Source organism: Poecile atricapillus, chromosome 25 (genome assembly GCF_030490865.1).
Source record: "Poecile atricapillus isolate bPoeAtr1 chromosome 25, bPoeAtr1.hap1, whole genome shotgun sequence".
Taxonomy (NCBI): domain Eukaryota; kingdom Metazoa; phylum Chordata; class Aves; order Passeriformes; family Paridae; genus Poecile; species Poecile atricapillus.
Window position 1 is genome coordinate 5,887,117 of NC_081273.1, and position 18,123 is coordinate 5,905,239.

General features: G+C 49.0%; 1 protein-coding gene across 10 annotated transcripts in view; it reads left to right on the forward strand.

Annotated features, from left to right (window-relative positions):
* Window positions 1-18,123, forward strand: part of NCAM1 (neural cell adhesion molecule 1) — an 84,527-nt gene that overhangs the window by 58,417 nt on the left and 7,987 nt on the right. For 4 of the 10 annotated variants that reach the window (XM_058857079.1, XM_058857086.1, XM_058857080.1 and 1 more), the window contains 2 exons: window positions 9,239-9,363; window positions 10,349-10,529. In XM_058857079.1, the coding sequence (XP_058713062.1) occupies window positions 9,239-9,363; window positions 10,349-10,529 (306 nt within the window). Of the gene's footprint in view, window positions 1-1,288; window positions 1,325-9,238; window positions 9,364-10,348; window positions 10,530-13,074; window positions 13,452-18,123 lie in introns of those variants that run through there. The other 6 variants (XM_058857078.1, XM_058857077.1, XM_058857081.1 and 3 more) reach the window with 3 other exon arrangements.

The window sequence follows — 18,123 nt, forward strand, 5'->3', positions numbered from 1 at the left end:
TGAGATTCCTGAAGTGAAAAACAGGAGAGGATTGTAAAATATTTTTATTTTAAATGGCACTGGTGCCATTTTCCCCTAAAGATTGTGTTGGGCAAAAGCTTGGATTTGGTGGAGCAGGAAGGAGGGAGGGGCAGCTGGACAGGGAAATTGCAGTGGTTTGGGAGCCACTGGGAGGCATTTCCAGAGCATTTGTGCAGTCTGAGCTTGTTGGGAGCCCGTTAATTGCAGGAACATTAATGAGGATGATGGGGCTCAGGCTGAGGATTGGGGATGAAGAACCCCTGGGAGAGCAGGGCTGCAGGAAATGGGGGAAAATCCAGTTGGGAAGAGAGGAGAAAGAGCCTGAGAAGCTGCGCTGCAGCCTTGTGGCCATCACCTGGGGACAGGTAGGTGCTGTGCAGAACATTCCAGCACTTCTGGACTGGAGCCTTTGACTTTATTTCTTGTATTTTCACGTGGCAGTGGGCTGTCAGTCACTCTGTGCTCCCCAGCTCCAGTTCTCCCTCCTTTAACTCATTTTTCATTTACAAATCCACCCTGCTCTCCAAGCCCTGCAGCTGGGATCATCCTGTGTCCCCCATTCTCTCTGCTCCTTCCCAGAGCCCATCTCAGAACCTGACTGAGGAAATGGCACCACAAAAACTCCTTTTTTTCCATCTCTGCTGGAATTCCCATCACCTCTTTGTGGGCAGGAAGAATTTCTGTCCCTTCAAGTGTGATTTGAAGGTCACAGAGATGTTTTAGGAATTTTACAGCTCAGATTAACCAAAGACACTTGTTTTTCTTGCCCTATTATTTAAAGTTTCTGTCTGAATGTAAAACCTGACACAATTTTTAATGCCTGCTGGGATAAGACTGAAGTCATTTTGATTTATTTAATTTCCCTCAAAAAGAAAAAGAAGTTTCTGTCTATCTTAGAGGGCCTCTCCATGAGGTAATTAGTGATAATTATGGATTATAGTGGCACAGATGAGAATTCTGGAGGTTGGGAGAGTGTCTGAGTTGACCTGGGTTTGTATTTTCATTTTAACCATTTGCTGCTTTTCTTCATTTCATTTTCCTCACAAATCTGAAGCCTGGGGAGCAGGGGAGGGGATTGAACCCAAAAAAATGTGTAACCCCGAGAGTTCTGTGTGGCTGCTACCAAAATATCTCCGTGTACCAACCCCCAGGCCAACAAACCAGCACTAAAATCACCTCCCACCTTCCAGATCTCCTCATTTCCTGGTTTTTGGCAGCATTTTCCAGGGATGCCCTCCCTTTGCTCACCTGATTTCTCTTCCTTCAGCCAGTGCTGCTGCCCCCAGCTCTGGTTTGGCTCACAGTGAGTACGGCAGGGGCTTTGCTCCCGTGTGCTCTGCATGAGCCCCTCACCAGTGTGATGTGTTTCTAACAGCCCTGGATGTTTCCCTGCTTCCCTGCAGGGCTTTTCCCACCCCAAATCTCTGCCTGGAGCTGCTCTGCAGCTTCCCAAGGTCGGATTTGCCCTTCTCGTGTCCCTCCCCGCTGGAGGCACAGCACTGAGAATTCTTTTGGTTGTAAAGGTTTTGTGGGGACCAACAGAGAAATCCCTCCCAGTTTGTGTCCCTCCTGCTGGGTCCTTCCCAGGACTTTTGGAAGCAAAGACATTCCTTGTCCTCCTGCCCTGGAAGTCTTGGTGTCAGTGCTGGCACAGTCTGTGCTCTGGGGAGTGCAGGCTTCTCTCCCTAATAACAAACCCATTTATTTCCCGAGGTGTTCACTTGTTTAGGGTTCTTAGCCCTGTTTTCCTCCTCTCTCTGTGTTCCTGGGTGTCCTGCAGGGAGGTGAGCAAGCAGGGCCTCAGATCTCCTCAGGAACTGCCCCTAGAGGCCTCCCAAATATTCCATGAATGGGCAGGTTGGGGCCAAAACGAGGCAAAAAAGGGATATTGGGTGCTGGGAGAATGGGGAGACAGAATATCCTGCAGGAGAGATTCCAGGGCCCTGCTTGCCTTTAAAGAGGCTTCCAAAAAATTCCCCATCTGTGGTGGGAGCTGGGTTCAGGCTCCCTTGGCTGGGTGGTCAAGGGAGAAGAGAAGCACTCAGTGAAGATCTGGATTTACCTGGTGCATGTGTGTGTTTTGCATAATTAATGATCTCTGCAAAGCCAAGTGCTCTCCTGGTGATTTGCAATAATAAAAAGTGTGTTTGTGGGAATGTGAGCTAACTGAGGGGTTTACCTGAGTGGGTTAAAATGGTTTTCTGAATGGAAAACACTAAAAGCATGAAGTGTGGGATTGTCTTGGGGGTTGGGCTAGAAGGAGAGTATGGCCAGTCAAATGAATTTATAATTTTAGGTACAATTAACACTGCATTTATGACTGGCACATTGCATGGTCTTACACGAGGCTTTAAATGTCCCATATCTGCCAGTGGCCACAACCAGCGTGTTCCTTGGGCAGTAATTTTTATTATAATTTATTATTATTTTTTATTTTAAATTTATAATTTTTATATCTAAAAATCCCTGAAGAGACCTTTTAATTCCCATCAGGCCTGGAGAGGGTGAAGGGCAGGGTCTGCTCATCATCTTTTATTCCTTGGCAGGCAGAGATTCCCTTCTGGCTGCTCATGTGTGGGCTGGAGAGAGCTTCCCTCAGAGGGAAAACGTTGGGTTCATGTTTTACACAACAGTTTGTTCTTAAAAAAAAAAAAAAATCCTTACCCAGAAAAGCTCCTAAGAGCTAATTAATGATAAACATTTCCCCCAGATTTGTTGGCGTGGGGGTTGTGTGTAGAGGAGGAGGAGGAGGAGGAGGAGGGTGAAGGTTTCCCTTTCCACCTGGAGCTGGGATTTGTGTGTTCGCTCCCTTTATGCAGATGCTGCCCACATTTGTATTCTGGGCCGTGCTGCAGCCTGTGGAAATGAGGAATTGAGCAGCAGAGGAAGGGCACGGGCACGGGGCAGCTGCTCCTCCAGCTCTGCATCATTTCATTCCTGCTGCTGCTGGGGATGATCTGTGCTCTCCCCTCGGGGGTGCAGTGAATGAAAGCAGCAGCAATTGGGGACCAGGAGCTGCTGTGTGGCACCACAGAGGCAGGGACAGAAACCTAATGAGGCTGCAGGGCTCTCCCCACTGCCTGCCTGGGCTTTGGGTGGCGTGGGGGAGATGTCTCCGGGCATGGAGCAGCTTTGGGAATGTCTCTCCTTGGCTTTAACCCTCTGAGCTCGCTCCAGGAAATGGTTCTGTACCAGTCTTGATGTTTTTCTTGCAGCTCTCTCCACTCTGGGACCTGTTTTGCCTTGCAATGGTTGAGCTCACTTGGAAAAGGGGATTTTTTTTTCAGGTTGGACGGGGCTTGGAGCAGCCTGGTCTAGTGGAAAGTGCCTCTGCCTGGGACTGGATAATCTTTAAGGTTCCTTCCACCCCAAACCAGTTTATTCTATTTATGCTGCTAACTCTGCCCTTGATCTTCACCTAAAGCTCCTCTCATGAGGACAGGCAGCCTCTCTTGCCTGGTTTGAAATCTCAGGATCTGTTGAGCTCACTGGAGTTTGGGAGATGTTTCCTCCTGACCAGAAGACACGGATTTTCCTTCCAGGCAGTCTCACAGTAACTCTTAAACCTCCCTCCCTCCTTCCCAGTGCCCAGAGTTCTGTGAGCCTGTGTTTGAAGAGAATGGATCGAGGGCTCGGCTGTAACAAATGGATTTTACATTTTGTGCCGTCAGTTTTTTCCCCCAGTAATGGTCTGTCCTTAATCTTGTCACAGACAAGCACCCAAAAGATTAAAGGTTTAATTCTCTATACATCAAATTAACAGAGCACTGTGGAGTAGCCTCATTAGGATGAGACAGAGGCGCACAGGGTGTGAGAAATGCGAGTTACGGAGTGATTTGGGAAGGGAATTTGGGCTCAGTGCTCTGCTCCGGGCTGGCAGCTGGTATTTCCTCATTCCCTGCCCCTCTCCCTGCACTCCTCCATCTCTCCCAGCAGCTGCTGCCTTGCCTGGGCCCCTCTGCTGATGGATTCCCTGTCCTTGGGGTTCCTGGGGATGGATTCCTCCTGCTCACCCCCTCCCCTCGGTGGCACTGCCAGCTGCCTCCCACCGACCCAAATTCCCGCATGGAAAAGTGTCCTTGGAACGTCCCCTCAGCAGGATTTTCTCTTCTGCTGCTGTTGTTGTTGTTGTTGAGGGGTTTGTGCTGCAGAGGGAGGACGCCCCAGTGTGGGAGCCAAGGTTTGCCCTCGTTTTGGGCTGGTTTCACCCTTTCCCCTCCTCTGCCTCAGAATAACAATATTCCCTTTTTCTTCCCAGCAGTTTTGTGGATTCCTCCAGCAGTCCTGGCACACTCTACAATGATTTTTGTCCCTTTTGTTCTTTGTATGACTAAGCAGTGACGCAGCTGTGCCTAACACAAGGCCATAACTCAGTGCTTGCTGTGGTTTAATATTCTTATTTTCCAGGCGATTTTACTCTTCCCCCCCAGTGTTTCTGATATATGCTGGCTAATTTAATTTTGCTCCTATTTTTATTTACTCTGTAATTCTGTTGTTGATTTTTTTCCCTTGCCCATTGTTTACATCAGTTTTTTAATTTTTTTGTATTTTCCATGTGACCTCCTCCACTTTCCTTTCAACCAAACTCATGTGCGTGCGTATCATGTGAATTTGTCATGTGGCTTGCATGGTGCTGATGATGTCGTCCTCGCTGGTGAACAGAAGGTAAAATAACTTTGTTCTGATTGGTTGCCTAGATTTTTGGGGTGAGGATTCCCCTCTGGGATCTCCAAATTCCAAAAAAAAAAAAAAAAAAAAAAAAAGAGAAGAAGAAAAGAAAAATTTAAAAAAAAAATCCTTTCCCACCGAGCCTTTTTGGAAGAGTTGCTCGTCACTGTCTGCATGGGAAGAACTCGACTTCAGTCCTCTGCACTGAGCTGGGGAAAAACCAAACAAAAAAAAATCACCTGGCTCAGTCATTTGCTTCTTCATTCTCAGAGTCCAGCAAGGAACTCTCCTAGGAAGGTTCTAAAATCCTCTGGAATTAACACCAAAGGCTAAAAATCCTTTTGCCTCTCAGGGTACCAAGCACAGACTCGAATTGGATGGGAGATTAGGGCTCGGATTCTGGGAGCAGCCTCTCTCCTGTTGCTCTAACAGCATTTGGACCCTATAAAACACACATTTATATAGAGATTTGTGCACACAGCCACACTCCACGTGTTTAGCTGCCTTCCAGAATAATCCTGAGTTCTTTGAAATCTGATTATTTGGAGCATGTCACAATTTGATTTAAGAAACAAATATTGTGAGTAAAACTTCAGCGTAGCTAGAATGAGAGCTGTGTTATGAAATACCCTCTCTCTATAAAATGCTACTATAAAATCCTCTCTCTGTGTGAAATTCTAGATATAAATCCTGTGAAACAGCACACCCAGGGTTCCTGGGGGGAGCCAGACCTCACACAGTTCTCACCAGAGGTGCTGCTGCTCTTTTCCTGCCAGAGCCCCTCGTTCCTCCCACGGAGGCTCTGGGAGCCTGGCAAGGCTCGAACCTGAGCTCAGCTCACAGGAGCTGCTGATCCCCAGCAAGTCAAGAAGCAAATGATTGACCCTGGCACTTTGTGGAGATGGAATCAGCCTCCAGCAAAGTGTGGGGTGGTGAGGAACAATTCCTGCAGCGCTGTGATTTTTACAACTTCGCTCTGTGCACAGTCTCAGCGGGGGGAGGGAGGGAAGCTCCTGCTTTTCTGCTGCCCCAGCCAAAGGAGGAACTGTAAGAACCAGGGAGGAATTGGCTTTTTACAATCCAGGAGCTCTGGAATCACCTTTTTTGTCTGGGATCACCCCCAGGAAAGGATTCAGGCTGGGGTTTCCAGGAAAACAAAACTAACACCAGTAACCTTCCCACATGAGTGCATGCACAGAAGAGCCCCTGCCCCGGTCTCTTCCCTCTCTGCTGGAATTCCAGGAGGATGGGAGGCGTCCCTGTCTCGTTTCTGCACGTTCTGTTTGTGTTCCTTATTTCTGCTGCTGCTGTTTGCTCCCCTCGTGTGCACCCCGACCCCCAGCCCGTTCTTGCTCTGGTTTTCCCCTCGTGGAGGCTCTCCCTGGTGTCTGTTCCCACTTCATGTGGTGCTCAAAGGTGGCAGAAATCAGCCTTTTCCTCCTTCCTCTGCTGCAGAATTTTCCAGGGAGCAGGAGCTTTCCTTGCTGCCAGCTGGGCAAGGATTTAAGCTCAGTTTAAAGTGCTGGGTTTTAATTTTTTCTTTTCTCCCCACCTCAAGCTGCTTCCACTCCTGGTGCTTGTGGCACTCTCTGAAAAACACAATAAAACCAAGAATTTCTGAAGTGCCACAGACCAGTGGTAGAACAAAGAAGCACTGAATAGAAACCAAAGGGTTGAGAGGATACCAGGAAACATTTCCTGCTCCCCTGCAGCAGCAGATGATTGGCATGCTGATGGCTTAGCAGGGAGTGGGTGCAAAATAAACTGGAAATGTAATGGCTCAGAGCAGTGCCCTCGGCTCCCCTGCCACCAGCAGGTTTGGGAAGCCATTCAGGCTCTGGGAGCCTGGAGAAAAATCCTTTTTTCCTTGGTCAGGGTCTCCCTGGGTTCATTTGGAGCCCGGGGAAAGGCTGGGCTGTCCTGTGAGCTCAGCCTGGCTGCTGGGAGGGAGAGCACAGCTCCTCTGACAGCTAAAGCTCCTGTTTGGGGCCTTTTCTCCTTTGCTGAATGTCCTGGGGGAGAATTTTGGGCATGGCTGAGCCTCAATCCCTCGGCATCACCGCCAGGAGCACAAGGTCCTGTGTCCCTCCTGCACAGAGAGGATTTAAATCAGATATTTGATGATCAAACAGAGGAAATCTGGGCTCTGTGGAGCTGCTGGCTCTCACCCAGCCAAGCAGCAGCAGCAGCATGTGGGGTCCTCAAAGGGTTCCCCTGGTTTGAAGGTTGGGAAGGGCTCAGGAGGGTGGGACAGGCTGATCTCTGCCCTGGCATGGAGCACCCCTGCCCTGCTGTTGTGCATGTCTGAGCATGAGCCCCCTCTCCTGCTGACCACCTTCTCTCTCCAGCTACTCACATCTTCACTCATTGTAGGGTTGCTGATTCTGCTGGACTAAACTTTTCCCACTAAAACTTCTTCCTCCTCTGTTTGACACACTAACCCAGTTTTCATTTTACAGCCCTGTGTTTGGATTGCATCCACCTGCTTGAGATAAATGAAATAAACACACATTTCTGGAGAGAAAACTGTGCTTTACCAGGGCTTGCACTGCTCCACCTGTTGGTTTTCAGCACTTAGGAGCATTCTCTTCTTTAAAGGGAAATGTTTCTCAAAGCAGAAATGAATTTAAACTATTGGGGGGAGGAAGGAATGAATCAGGAGCTGGAAATTAGATAATTCAAAGTGAAGAAAAGGAAGAAAAGTTTCAGCTGAGCGGGTAATTAATCATGGGAACGGCTGTGTGCAAAGTACAGCAGCATCTCTGACATTTAAAATGGAGAATAAGCATCTTTTCAAAGGATGTTCTTATTAGTCTTGGTGCTCAATCACTGGGAACAAGATTCCAGGCTGTGTTAGATAAAAGGTCAGATTGTGTAGGTGCAGTGTTCCCTGGGCACTCGGAGATCTCTGTCCTCATTGTCTCTGAGGCTGGGCAGGGAGCAGGAGACGCTGCTCTCCTTGTGTCCCTGTGCCCAGGGAGGGCAGGGATGGGGCTCTGCTGCTCTGGGGGGCTCAGGGGGCTCAGGGCTGCCCCTGGGAGCTGTTTTGGGGCACAGGGACAGAGCCAGGCACTGCTGCTGCTGCTGGGAATTCCTGGTGTCTGTCCAGGGCACTTCCTGCAGAATGGCTCCTGCCACACAGCTCCAGTCACAAGCAGGGGCTTTGTGTGGTGTTTGTCTTTTGGGATTGAGGAAAATAACGTCATTGCTTGTTTAACTGATGTGTTCAATATGCCCAGGTGAGGATGAAGTTTTCCTGTTTATTTGTGCCTTAAACCACACTTGTGTCACCTTTTCATGTTCAGTGTACACTGAGAAAGCTGTCCCAGGGTGGAATCCACAGCTGGAACCTCCAGGGGGTGTGGGAGCCTTGCAATAAAGGGATAAAGGCAGAGGAGAGGATTTGGAAAAGCAAAATGTAACCTGGAAAAAAGGAGTGTTGCCTCTCCACATCCATCAGAGGAGTTGCTGTGTTGTTAAACACAAATGTGTGTGTCCCACACCCCTGGAGTGAGATTGATTCCCTTCTTGGAACAGTGCAGCAAAGTGGGATTCATCTTAAATCCCAGTTTCAGCCCAGGCTTTCCCATTGGTATTTCACAAAAAAATTGTGCTCCTGTTCCTTTGAAAGGGAGGAGGGAGGGAAAGGACTTCAAATTCCTCTGCAGATGAACTTTGGGAGGATGTTGGAAGGTGAAGCTTCCTGTGGCCACTCAGGAGTGCCTGTGCTGCCCATGAGGAGCTGGACACAGACCCAGGGGTGTCAGTCTGGGATCAGACCTTCTGCATTTGGCTTTTTCAGCAGAGGGACAGGGTGGGATTGGGATCCTCCGAGGGACTGGGTAGGAGGAGCAGTGTGGGAGCTGGGCTTGTGGATCAGTGTGCCCTGCAGGAGCAAGGGACATTTCCATTTCCTGCTGGTGGCAGGGTGTACTTTGGGAAATGATAGCCTTTTTCTCCAAAAAATGGTTATTCCAGAAGAGTGAAGGGGTTTCTCTGAATCTCTCTCCAGTATCCACTGGAGCTCCACCAGTGCAGGCTGAATGAGGGGATGTGCTCTGGGGAGAATTCTGTTCAGGTGTTCTCTCATTTAAGTGGTCCAGCAGCTCAAAAAGCCCTAAACAAATTGAGAGTGCAGCCCTGGGTCTGTCTGAGAGGCACAAGATCCTTTTCAGTGGTGCTCTTTACATCCCATCCCACAGGAGCAGCCACAGAACCCTGCCCGATGTTTTCCAGGTGTTTCACAGCAGTTCCTACAATAAAAGCAGCGAGGAATTCCTCACTGCTTAGGGATTTTCTTGGGGAGGGGGGATCTTTGTCACTCTGACTCCATTCCAGCACATGCAAAAATGGAAATTTGGTGTTTCAAATGCAGGGAATGCTTGGGTGTGGCAAATATTTCCCTCAGACACACGGTGCCCTCTGTGTCTGGGTCAGCTCATACCCTGAGCTGAGGATAATAAAGCATTCTTGTGATTGTTATGAGCACTTTTTCCTTGCTAATGCCTGGTTGTTTTTTTTTCACAAATAACCCTGAATGTTGTTGCAGGGGAACCCAGTGCCCCCAAGCTGGAAGGTCACATAGGAGAAGATGGCAACTCCATCAAAGTGAACGTCATCAAGCAGGACGATGGTGGCTCCCCGATCAGGCACTACCTGATCAAGTACAAAGCTGTAAGTGTGGCACAGCCCTGGGCTCGGGGAGGGGCTGCAGTCAGCAGAGAAACCTCTGTCACTCCCCTGCTTTAAATGTGAGTGCTGAGATGTCAGGGAGCTCTTTGGCACAACTTGCAGCTTTTGCCCTCTGGAAATAGTTTAGTGGTGGGGAGAAGTGAGAGGAGGAGGTGAGGGGATTTCTTGTCAAAAACAGGGTCTGAGCAGGAGAGAGGCTGCTTTGGCATCTCACCCTCTGTGCCCAAGAGCATGTGATGGTGTCACTGAATCCCAGAATAGCTGGGGTTGGAGGGAGCTCCACAGGGACGTGCCCAGGTGGGTTTGGGATGTCTCCAGAGAGGGAAACCTTCCGTGGGTGCCTGTTCCAGAGCTCTGCCACCCTCCATGGGAAGAAATTCTTCTTCATCTTGGGGTGGAACTTGTAGTGTTTTAATTGGTGGTCACTGCTCCTCATGCTGTGACATGGAACAGAGCCTGGCCCCGTGCTGTGACACCCTTTGGGGGTGTCTGTGTGGGGTGACAGCGCTGCTGAGCCCCTGGGGTGCCCCTGGCCCTGGCTGATGCCTCATGAGACTCCTGGAACAGAGTTAAAGGAATAAATCTGGGATTTATTAAAAGCCCTTCCAAGGATCACCTTGGGCAGTGCAAGCCACCCAGGATGGGCCCCGGCTCAGGAGTTTCACACTTGGATCAGTTTTGGTCCATTTCCATCTCGGGGTGAATTGTGCAATTGCAGCTGCAGGTGATGCAGTCCCATCCTCCCAGGTTGCTCTCCTCAATTCCCTGCTGCTTGTGCTTTTTGGGGCTGGAGCTGCAGCGCTGCCCTTGGCAGCAGTGGGGCTGGGGAAGGATTGTTGTGTGTGCCTGAGCTGTGAGGAGACCCTGCTGACACTTTGTGTGGAGTTCAGAGTCAGGTACCAGTGCAGAGCCAGGGAAACACAAAAGCTGAACCCTGAGGCGTGGTGTGCTCTGTCCCTCCCTGCAGAAACACTCCTCGGAGTGGAAGCCCGAGATCCGGCTGCCGTCGGGCAGCGACCACGTGATGCTGAAATCGCTGGACTGGAACGCTGACTACGAGGTGTACGTGATAGCAGAGAACCAGCAGGGCAAATCCAAACCTGCCCACTACGCCTTCCGCACCTCGGCACAGCCCACCGTCATCCCAGGTACCGCTGCTCTGCCTCCTCCTGCCCATTAATGCCACACAGCCGCCCTAATGTGCCCCAGTAACCCTGGCAGCTCGCTTGCTTGAAGCCCATCCTCTCATGGTTGGTTCCCCGCCCGGAGCTGGGGGTCGTGGCTGTGTGCATACCTGTGGCAGGTATGTGGGAGTGCTCCCTGGCAAATCCCTGCCTGGCTCTTCCCAGGGGGTGCTGGCTCCTTGTGTTGGGTAGGAAAAGCTTTCCCAGAGCAGAAAGTGGAATTCCCGTTTTACGCCCTTCAGCTCTGCTTTTCACAAGGCAGATTTCCCAAATCTCCCTCCCTGCTTCTTTGTCCGTCTTTGGAGGGATGGAAGCACCAGGAGTTTGCTGGCAGTTGGATGGGAAGGCAGTGAAAATCTCTCTCTGAGCATTTTTCACTTCAAATTACCAAATGACAGCCATCACAATCCAGTGTTGAGGAGGGCATTAGGAAAAAACAACTCAAAGGCTTTAGGGTGCTGCTGGAAGCAATTAAAACAGACTGTACTTATTAGTGTGCTCATAAAGTGAGGGAGAAGAACAATTCCTGCAAAAACCAAGCAGAACTCTCAGCTGGGAAACTGAAATTGAGCAGTTTGTGGCAATCTGTTGAAAGGACAGTTAAGATTTCTTTTCTAGATGTGGACATTTAAAAAAAAAAGAGGGGGGAAATCCACACAAAGGAACTGAAATGTGAGGATGGGATTGCTGGAATGAGGAAGGAAGTTGTGGTGGTTAAAGACAGGGATGCTGAGCCTGGGTTGGTGCTGCCAGCCCATCCTGAAGGGATTTCATTCTGATTTCATTCTGTTCATGTTTTCTCTTGAAACCAGTGAGTTTCCTTCAGTCTTTCCCCAAGAATTCAGTCCCTGCTCCCCTGTGCCCATTCCCTGGCTGAAGGGAACAGCTCAGCCCCTGTGGGAATGCTGCAGTCCCCCTTGGCTGAGGCAGATCGTGGTGTTGGGCACAGAAATGGGTGAAAAAGTGGGAAAAGTGGGACTGGCAGTGAGGAGGAGGGAGATGGGGCAAAGGAGAGGCTGGGGGTGCTTGACCAGGGCGTAGATTTGGGTGGAAGGACCCTCAGTAACTCATTAAACACCTCAATCTCTGCTTCTCATTTTCAACAGCTCTAATCCTTGCTCCCCCTCTGAGCCCTTTAAATCCATGTAACACGTGCAGGACCCTCAAAAATCCAGGGAAAACCCAGTTTTTGTTGCCAGAGGTGAAACTTGTCTGGCCCCCCTGAAGTTATTCCTGGCTTAGCTTGGTGTGAAGCACAGGAGGGGCCGGGATCTGAGGCTGCCCCTCCAATGCTGCACAAAACAAAAGCAGTTTTGGGCTGGAATTCAGGGGCTGGAATTCAGGGGCTGTGTCCTTGTGCAGTGACGTGATTCTTGCTGGGTTTGTGACTGGTTCTCCTGGGTTTTTTGTCATTTTTGGCCTTCCAAGGTGTTCCCTGGTGCCCCAGACTGAAAACACTGGGGAAAATATTTCCAGTATTTCCAGGGACAGGTTGGTTTTTCCTCTGCTGTGCAGCCCCACAGGTTTTATCAGCAAACTGGAGCTCTGTGTGTTCCTTTCCTCGTTGTTTCCGTGGCATTTCTGTGGTTTTCTCTCAGATGAGCTGTGCAGGAGTCAGAGGCAGTGCTGTAACAGCCATTGCTGTGCCTGACAGCAGTAACCAGGGATTTCCTGCAGGAAAATGTGCTTTTATTGTGTGGAGTCCTTTGTTCCCCTCACCTGTGCAGAGGCCTGAGTGGCTGGAAGGATAAGGGTGTTATTTTCAGTAATAATAACAATAATAATAATAATAATAATAATAATAATAATAATAATAATAATCACACTGGCATTGGAGTGGTTCCCGAGCAGCTGGGAGGCTGAATGGCAAAGTCAGAGGATTCCTGAGACCTTGGTGCTCCTTCAGGATAATGTGGATTTTTTATCCAGGCTTTGGGGAAGGGCTTGGACAGTCAGGTGGATTCTCTGCTGCACCAAAGCTTTTCTTGTTTTCCTTTTTTCCCTGTTAAAGGCTGTGCTCTCAAGCTCCAGACACATCTATCCCTGTCTCTCGCTGAGCCCCTTCTGTCCCATCATTTTTAATCTCATTTGCTTGCAAACCCCACCCACCCTGCCTTGGACCCTGCTCTGCAGCTTTGGGCTTTGCTGAGCTTCTGCCCCTTTTGTGGTGAATGTGCTGCTCCTTGAACCCTGAGCCATTTTAATTTACGAGATTAAATAAACCTTTGATTCTTATGTTTTCTGTATTTATGACCTAATTTTTTTTATCTATTTTTCTCTCTCTTTCTCTCTCTCTCTCTCTCTCTCTCTTTTTTTCTTTCTTTTTTTCTTCCTCTCTTCCTTTCTTTCCCTCCCCTCTCCCTTTTTTCCCCCCAATTCCTTTCCTATGTCTGTCATCCATGGTCACCTTGGATCTCACGGGGAACATCCACGCTTGCCACATGCACCAAATTTGTTTTTAAAACAACCATATTCCCCCCTCCTGGGAACCATTGTCTGGCGCCTGCAGCGACCTTGGGAAGTCCATCAGCGTCGTCCTCCTTTGTCTCATTGCTTCTTTCTGCAGTGACTCTGCTTTTGCTCTGTTAGAAACTTTCAAAAAAAAAAAAAAAAGAGTCAAATAAAGCAATATTTGCTTGGGAAGGCCTGGGTCCCACCAAGGTGTGGAAGGAGATAACTTTGCTTCAGAGGATCGTGTCAGTTCAGAGAACAAAACAAAAAAAAAAAAAAGAAACAAATGCAGAACATTTAAAAAAAAATGTTTAATTTGAAAGAGTCAGTATTTTGTAACAAGGAAAAAAGGTTTAAGCCAAGTTTTTTCTCTTTAACATTTTTTTTTTGTTACTTGTAATGATTTTGCCCTTTTAAATGGCTGTAAAGAAAGATTTTTTTTGGTGTTGTTTGCTTGCTGTTTTCATCAAAGGAAGGTGCAATGCTGAAAGCCTTTAAGATCCTGCTTTTTACTGATTTCTTTGCACATCTGGTGCCGATCTTGTGCAAAAGGAGGTCCCATCCACAAACCCAAACCCACAGACTGTAAAAAGAAAGAGAAGATTTGTCAGAGACCATCCTGCTGATTGCCCAGATGTCTCTGGGGGCTTTTGCATGTGGATTCAAATGTCTGGAAGGTTTTCCTGCTGTGCTGGTCTGACCAGAAACATCTGCTGGGATCACACTGGGGGCACTGCTGCTTTTCCTTCTCCTCCTGGGCGACTCCTTGTCCCTCCCTCGTGTGCAGATTCCTCCTGGAACACAAATTCCCAATGCTTCTCTAACGCTGCCTGGATTTCCACTGCTGTGTTATCACAGAGAAATCCCTTTCCTCGCTGTTCTAACAGAAAAATCTTAGCTTGGATGGAGTTACCCGAGCAGCAGAATTATTGTTACTGATCCTTAATAATATTCCTGGTTAACTGTGCGTGTGACAGGATTAATCCATGGTCTAAACTGGTGCACTAGAGCCAGCTTTGTTATCAAATCCTGGCAATTTCCCTCAGCAAAATTCAGATGATTTTTTGCTTTGCTTCTTTAAAAAAAAAAAAAAAAAAAGAACAGAACTCCCCATCCCCCCCCAAAATAATAAACCACAAAAAAATCACAAAAAATCCGACACAACAACCCCAATGAAGTGTTTGGGATAGGAAATCCATTGGGACAGGAAATCCATTGGGATAGGAAATCCATTGGGATAGGAAATCCATTGGGATAGGAAATCCATCCCCTCTGATGCTGTCCTAAAATCAGGGAGCTCTCCCTTGAATTGTGTGTCCACAATGTCTCAGACCCTCCCAGCTGGGTGGGATTCATCTTCCTGACGGAATTCTCACAGGGACAAACGAAATCCTGTCCCCACTCGTGTCTGACTCTGCCTTTCCTGCTCTGCTGTGTTTGTTCAGACCTCGTTCTTTATCAGTTCTGAACTTTTCTGTCTGGGTTGTAAATGAGAATTTGGTGCAGGTGTCACACACAAAAAGCCTGTGGATTTTAATTTTTTTTTTTAACAAAACCCCCTCATTTCCAGTCTTGTAGAGTGCAGACACTTCGTGAGAGCTTTGGAGTTTGCTGAAGTGCAGCAAAATAATGCTGATGCTAAGAGATGGTGTGAGAAGAGGTGTGATTTCCCCTCTAACTGGATTAACTGAGCTCGCTGTAGATCTGGAATCAGCTTTTCGTGGCTTTCCCCACAGAGGGAGGTCACTGCCTGAGGCTGAGATGTTTCTCACCAAAATCAGAGTTATTAAAATTCTCTAACTCTCTGTGGTGTGGAGTGGAGAGAGAGCAGCCCCTGTGGAGGGGGTTCTGTCCCAGGAGAGGATTCTCTGAGCAGAGCAAGCAGCTGAGACATCCTGAATGGGGCTGAAATGAATCCCAAAACCAGCAGCAATCAGGAGCCCATCCAGCTTGGGACACAGACAAAAAGTGTTTCTTCCTGTTTGCAGAAATAAGGAGCATAACTGGGGTTTTTAGCACTATTTTGTGCAGGTTTGTAACACACCAGGTACCACAGATCTGTCAGACCCTCCAGGTCTCGTGTCCAAGGTCCTAGGCTGTGATGTGAGTAAAATAAAATTGAAATAGAGTTTTTAGAAAAGGCAGAGATTCAGATCTGGAAGCAGGAGATGCTCAAACACTGGGATTTTCATGCCAGCTGCAGTTCCCGTGTGTGTGTGAGGGGCTGCAGAGCCTTGCAGGGTTCCCACCATTCTTAAAGCCCCTCCACATTCTCAGAGTTGTTTGTCAGGGCTTTGTTTGGTTGTTTTCATGGGCAGGAAGGTTTGGGAACGCCCTGTTCCACCTGCAAGTGTCTGCACCTCCAGGTGCTGGGGAATAAAATGAAGGTTTTATCTAAAAGGTTTTAATTTAAAACAACTTCTCCCAACTCTTGGAGCTGCTGGAGTGGGGTCAGATTTATTCCAGGAAAGAGGATTTTGGTGTCATTCTGTGTTCAGCCTGGAGGAGAAGCTCTGGGGTGACCTAAACCTTCCAGGACCTGAAGGATCTGACAGGAAAAGCGGAGGGGGATTATTTCCAAGGGATGGAAGGACAGGAAAGGGGGAATGGATTCAAACTGTCAGAGTGCAGGGTTAGGTGGGATCTTGGGAAGGAATTCTTCCATGTGAAGGTGAGGAGGGGCTGGCATGGAATTCCCAGGGGAGCTGGGATCCCTGGCAGTGCCCAAGGCCAGGCTGGACGGGGCTGGGAGCAGTGGGAGGTGTCCCTGGACATGGCAGGGGTGGGATTTAAGGTCCCTTCCAGCCCATTCTGGGGTGTTTCGATCCCCTGACATCCCCAGGACAGTCCCAGGGAAACAGCAGAGCCTGGAGGAGCAGAGCACTGAGGTTCCAGCAGGAATTCAGCGAGTGTGGGATATCCCCCCTGCCCCAGGCTCTGTGTGCTCCCTCACAGATGCTGAAATGTGCATTTGTGGATTTCTGCCGCTGGCAGAGAAGGGTCCCTGTCCCCAGGGTGAGCTGGGGGTGTCTGAGGGAGCAGCTCTGTAAAACCTCCTGCAGAGGGAACTGCTCAGCCTGCACCGAGAGCAGAGAGCTTCTCTCCTGGCTTCTGCTGCTGGATGCACAGAATGGATTTGTATTTGTTTTGCCCGTTCTTCTTTCTTTTGCCAAACCCTGTAGGACCTTTGAAATGCCTGGAGTCCCTCCTGCTCCTCTCCATCCTTTTTGTCTCTTTGCCTGTGCCTGGACATTGTGTAGCTGAGACCCCTCTGGGAAGACACAGCTGAGCTCTCTCTGCCAGGGCAGTTTTTGTACAGAAACTAAAACTGCTGGCTGATTTTCCTGTGCACTGTGAAAAGAGGGGGATTAGAAAAGCCAGTCTTGCAGGAAGCTCGTTTTCCGTTGGAAAAACGTAATTTGTAATTAATAAATTCTTCACTTCTTTAGAATTAAGGACTCCAGAAGTTCTTTAATGGTTTGTGTTTCCTTATTTAACTGGGGGTAATGTTGTTCCTCTTAGTCCTGAGAATGGCAAAAGGGTTGGACGTGGATCAGGTCAGAAATGTCCAACATCAGTTTATTGCATTTATTTCATACACACAGTGGGAGCAGCTGCTCCACAGCCCATTTATTTATACATTTCTTTTGTACACAGGGTTGGTTTAGGCCCCAGAAAACCCTTCAGGGATGTCTAAGTATTATTTTCATTAAATACAACATAAATCCAGCTACAGGATGGAGGGGAATGGTTCTTGAAAGTATTTGTAGATCAATTTAATTTAATCAGATGGGACAGTCTGTGAAAAGAATAATCTCCACTGTGGTTCCTGCATTTTATAGGAACAGCAAAATCCCTTTACAAGGAAAAAGAAAGGCAGCACCAAGAGCCTCCCAAGTTCATGGGGTCGTGGAGGATTTTTATATTATGTTTCCTTACTGCCAGTCTCTGGAAGGTTTGGAATATCAGTTCACACCATGAATTGGGATTTATGAAACCACAGCTAATGGAAAAGGTTCGAAAGTTCCTGCAAATTGCAGGGCTCTCTTACCAGCCTAGAAACCCAAATTGCAGGCAATTACCTCGGCCCAGTTTCGTTGTCTGAGGTGTAAAATCCCAGAATAGCACAAAAACAGGGACATTCCTCTGCAGGCTTGCCCTGGTTCTGCCCAGCTCCATCATCCCCCTGCCAGGGCAGAGGAGCAGGGCAGGGCTGGAGGGCTTGGTGGGGAGCAGAGGGGTCTGTGCCTGTCAGAGCAGGAATCTGGGGGGGTGACAGCTCCTGGAAAAGCTGGGGAGGGGAGAGGAGGCAAAGAGCAGCACCCTGGTGTGAGTTGAATTTTCCAAAAGGGGAAAATTCCAGCTCTGGAGGCACCCAGGGATGTCTGATCCCGGGATCCTGCATGGAAGGGGTGACAGCTGCAGGAGCACAAACACATCAAAAGAGGGAAAATCCACGTCCTCCTCACTCCCTGCAGGCATCAGAGGGGGGTTAATTCATGTCTTTATTCAGCAGGGGCTGAGCTGTGGGGCAATGTTCTGCTGCCCAGGGCTGGACCTGTGATGCCAGTGTTGGGCAGGTGCCTCACAGGGGTTCTCTGTACTTGTCCTGCTGGAATCTGCATTCCTTGGTCCATCTCGGGGTCACAAAATGGAACAACCCCTCTCTGTTTGTTCTGAAATGCGTGGCAGAGGGGGTGGCTCTGTCTGGAGCCCTGGGAAGGCTCTTTCACCTGTCCACATGAATGGGGCTGAGGGGATGGAGGGGCTCTGCTGGGGGGTCTGCAAAGCAAGGATTCCAAGGGTTTGGGGCTCCAGGGGCTGGGACAGTGAGGGATTGGGGAGCCATGAGCAGGTTCTGGAGTGCTGGGTCTCACCTGAGCCCCAGGGAGGGGTTTAACCCAGTTCCACCACCATCACCCAGTGATTTGTATCCCACCAGGAAAAATCCTGCTGCAGAGTCTGGGCTTTGCTTCCACCGCTCCTTGGGCCGGGCTTGGGCAGTGCCAGAGCCACTCTGGACCTTCCTCCTGAGGAGGAGGAGGTGGAGGGAAGCAGGAGGAGATTCTGCTTCCCAGGGATGGGAAGAGCCCCCTCAGGTCCATCC